Source organism: Cucurbita moschata, unplaced genomic scaffold, assembly GCF_002738365.1.
Source record: "Cucurbita moschata cultivar Rifu unplaced genomic scaffold, Cmos_1.0 Cmo_Scf00017, whole genome shotgun sequence".
In the NCBI taxonomy this organism is placed as follows: domain Eukaryota; kingdom Viridiplantae; phylum Streptophyta; class Magnoliopsida; order Cucurbitales; family Cucurbitaceae; genus Cucurbita; species Cucurbita moschata.
The window spans coordinates 2,918,621-2,922,730 of NW_019268533.1; the positions used below are offsets into that span (position 1 = coordinate 2,918,621).

The following is a 4,110-nucleotide window of genomic DNA, read 5'->3' on the forward strand; positions in this document are numbered from 1 at the left end:
AAAAAAAAAAAAAAAAAAAGCTCGAGGAACCCCAAATTGAGGCCATAAGGTGTGTACATTATCCAAAAATAATAACATCTCAAGACTTTTGTTTGTCATGAGGAAGTTTTAGCATTTCATTCAATCCAAGTAGAATTTTAAGAAAATAATAATAAAAAGAAAAACTAACTCTAATATGGAAACTCCAAATTATTTTCATATTTGCATAACTCCCTCTATCATTCATGAGTAAATACCATTGTCGTAGTCGATATCTATATCCTTGTTGTTAATGGGTTATCATTAACTACCATCAGGTCCTACAGTAAAAGTCCAGAAAAAGGGAACGGGCATCCATTCATCAAAATTTGAGTGAAAATGTGAAAGCCCTTGTTTGGTCTAGTTTTAAAGAAAAACGAAAGAACTCCATAAAGATCCAAACAAAAAATTTCAAGAAAATAAGAGATTTAAAGTCACTCCTTGTTCTCATATCATGCTCTAATTTCATATTTAATGATACACGACAAGAATGTTGTTCTGCAAACTATGTCAAAAAGCACATTTCAATCTTTCAATAACAGTATATGCACTCAACACATAATTAGGATGAGAAGGACAACCATAGTAATGCAGGATTTTCGTAAGATAAACTTCAATTCAGAAGGTTTCCATCACCTCATTAATAGGTACTAGAATGATAAATGTCAAAGTAAAAGTATTAAATGAAGTACTACGCAGAACCAAAAATATACAGACTTAATTGACTCCACAGAAAATTAAAGACGGTGCTTCTACAAGTACTCAAAACAACAGATCAGTATCATGTCATATGAAGATAAAGTTGAGAAAGATGATGAGAGAGAATAGGCCACAAATAATGCAATAATTCTTATATATAGCCTTCGACACACAACTTTGAATCCTTGATCTATTCTATATCAAAAGTTACAGGGTCTTAAGACAGGTGGTCAACTCTCCCAAGTGAAAAAAAAAAAATGAAGCCCAGCAACAATATAACTAGGCACATAAAATCATAAATGGGAAACAGACACTGGCATGATTTTCCCAATCTGTGAAATGGCCACCAACATATTCCTAGTTATTAGTAAACACTACTATGTTGAACTCCTATAATAACAACTTTAAGAATACCTCGTAATATATGAGTATCCGATCAAGATAACAGTAATTACATGATGAGACATCATGACGGAGAAATCCTTTCTCCGAGTCTCCCATATAAGAAGTGCAGCGATGCTATATAAGTAGAACCCACATTGGCACATATACAACAATTTTAGAGGAAGTCTGCAAAAAGAGATGAAAGGGATCAGTTCATATACAACTAAAAAGCTTTATTTCATTTGAATGTATTATACCTAAAAAGTAAAAATTTCAACTTCTTACCACTAAAGTTGCCATAGTAAGGAAGAAAAAGAGTGGAGGAAAAAGCCCAAATGCAGAAATGAGAGAAGGAAAGGAAATCTAAAAAAATTATTCAGGAGAAGTAATCTAGATAGCAGAAGACACCGACCCACTTAAATTAACATCAAAGCATGTAAACCACTCACTGCAACTCCGCATTTGGCCAGCCTTTGAAGTATTGATTTGAATCTCTAAACCATGGTTGGTTGTATGCAATTTTTAGAACGCATATTTCAACAGTTCCATAGTATGCTAGTTTCCACATTGATTCCGAACATTTTACAATCTTTGACTGGGTAGCCTCATCAAGTTTCAGTGGAGCAGCTCCTTTGCTCAACAGCCAAATGGCAAACCTCTGAATACGGAACACGTAGAACAACATTTTTACTTCCCCTTTCTTAATAAATTACAGAGAAATCTTGTTGACAATGCAAAAGAACCAAATAGAAAAAGGGTGACAAGGAATACAAAAAAGTTCCTCCAATTGGCAGTGACTAAGAAAAAAACTGTAGTTCCAAAATGCTTTACCAAGGATCTTCAGAGAGAAGCTCTATGGTGTGCAACAGTTTTTTCAGTCATATTTTTACTTTTAACTAAGTTTTTCCACATTTCATTGAACAAAAATGTTAATCAGATAACAATGTGAATTTTAAAAGTGAACCAAATATGTTTGCATTTTTCCAAACATAACTCAATGAAAACTAGACTTGTTTCTTTAGCTCTATTACAGTTATAATCCACTTGTTCTTCTTATCATTTGAGTGCATCCGGACAGTAGGGTGCAAAGCACGAAGCTTCACTCTGATAAAGCCAATTGACAATTAAAGATGTTGTCATCTCATTCATCAATTTGGAGATAATAGAGTGTGGGCTTTCCGTTCTTTCAGTAGAAAAGGGACACTCCAAGGACATAATGCTGTCATTGGCTAATCACAATCATCAACTTGGGGACAGTAGAGTATGGGCTCTGCATTTTTTTGGTAACTTTAGCGGTTGGTCTAATTTAACCTCTTCCTCGTAAATTCATTCATCCTTTCAACCTCTACCATATTTCTTTTATCATAATTGTAATCATTGTAAGGAGGCTACCAAGGGTTGGAATAATTTATCTGGTGTGCCCTTTTCAACCAACACTTGGGCTAGATTGTAGCTCTAATGAGTTGAGTCATGGCAGGAAATCCTATTCAACTCCACTAGCTTAAAAGTATTTGGATGATGTTTTGAGCACAAATGGCATAGGTGGGAGGAGGTTTGTTGTCTAACCTCTTCAATGTTTCCCTCTACCTACTTTTCTGACGCCTCTATTTCTGCTCTTCCATTCCTCTAAATAAAAGCCAGTCAAGAATCCTTTTCTCTTGCATCCATTTTTGCTGTTGGAATTGGCTGTCGTCTGAAATTTAGCTAGCAAGACAAAGGTGGTATTTCTAAAATTTCATCACAATGACCAACTGAACTCCTTGCTTCGTAAATATGTTAAACATTCACTTGTCTTCATTGAAAATTCTTTTTTCCAAGGCGTCTTCATTGAAGTTTATTGAGAAAAAAAATCCTGATACTTATCAACTGAATATTTGTCTGGTCAAGTCACCGAAGCACTGCCACCAGATGCTCTATATTAAGACGACCAAACTGAGTAAATGTAGAAAACACCACCAATTCAGTTCAGTAAAGAACTAGCATTTGAAATTCACCCAGAATAACATAGCCAAGCTCTTCTTATCTTCTCCCGAGATAAAAGATTAGAGTACGACGTTCTTTGTGTATCACATATAAAGGAAATATAAAAAGCAAAGCAAGTAGCACAGCCAGAGACATTTAAAGCTTTCCATCTCGCCTTCAGTTATTATCTACCATCGCATTAAACAATTCATCCAGGTGAAAACCGACTAATAAATATATATTTATACATAGCGACGTGAATGCATATATCTATCCACTAATGAACGATCGGAATCCACATCAAAATCATTCGCAAACTAACTGATAAAACAAAGCACGGCATAAACAAAAGCAAGCCGAAACAAAATTGCATTATAGAAGTGTAAAATAAGAAAAAAAACAGAAAACAAATGTAATTCGAAAACTCACACGAAAAATGAATCTGTCGAGTAAGAACCTCGCGGCAAAGAAGCTAAAGGCGAACTGGATGGCGATGACAAAATGTAAAGCCTCTGGCGCGCTCCTGTGGCTCCATATCGAGTCCATTGCAGGTATAATTTAAAGGAGACGCATGAAAAACAAAGAACAACAAAAAAACAAGAAAAGTTTGCTGAAACAACTTCGAATGAAAACACCGAAACCAGCGGAGGTGAGCGTAGAACAAGCTTCCTCCTTAGAGATCTAATTTTGCCCTAACTTTTGCAGAGAGGTGATTGGAGGAGTGAGTGAAAAGCTTGAGAAAATTCAATGATGGAAGGAGGAAGAGAATAAGCAGGAAGTGGAGGTTGAGATCTCTTCGTTTTTTTCTTTTTTTTTTTAATTATATATATATATATATATATATATATTATTTTTCCTCGGAATGATAAGCGAATAAGCTCATTTTTTCAGCGGCTCCAGTCGGCTCGGCTCGGCTCGGGTTAAGAGCGAATTTGAGATTTGTTCGAGGAATAAAACGGCTAGGAAGATTGCAGCTTTTAGCCGCTATTATAAATTATGGAATGCCACGTGGCAACTGCTCAGATATTCCAAGTTTAATGAAGTGTG

The 4,110-nt window shown here is 35.4% G+C and overlaps 1 protein-coding gene across 1 annotated transcript in view; it reads right to left on the reverse strand.

Annotated features, from left to right (window-relative positions):
* LOC111455365 (LAG1 longevity assurance homolog 2-like) overlaps positions 1 to 3,863 on the reverse strand; it is a 5,966-nt gene extending 2,103 nt beyond the window's left edge. Inside the window, exons 1-3 of the mRNA XM_023096996.1 lie at positions 3,493 to 3,863; positions 1,551 to 1,759; positions 1,132 to 1,287 (exon numbers count right to left, since the gene is read on the reverse strand). Of these exons, the coding sequence (XP_022952764.1) occupies positions 1,132 to 1,287; positions 1,551 to 1,759; positions 3,493 to 3,609 (482 nt within the window). The 5' untranslated portion in view covers positions 3,610 to 3,863. The remainder of the gene's footprint in view (positions 1 to 1,131; positions 1,288 to 1,550; positions 1,760 to 3,492) is intronic.
* Between the last annotated feature and the right edge of the window lie 247 nt (positions 3,864 to 4,110).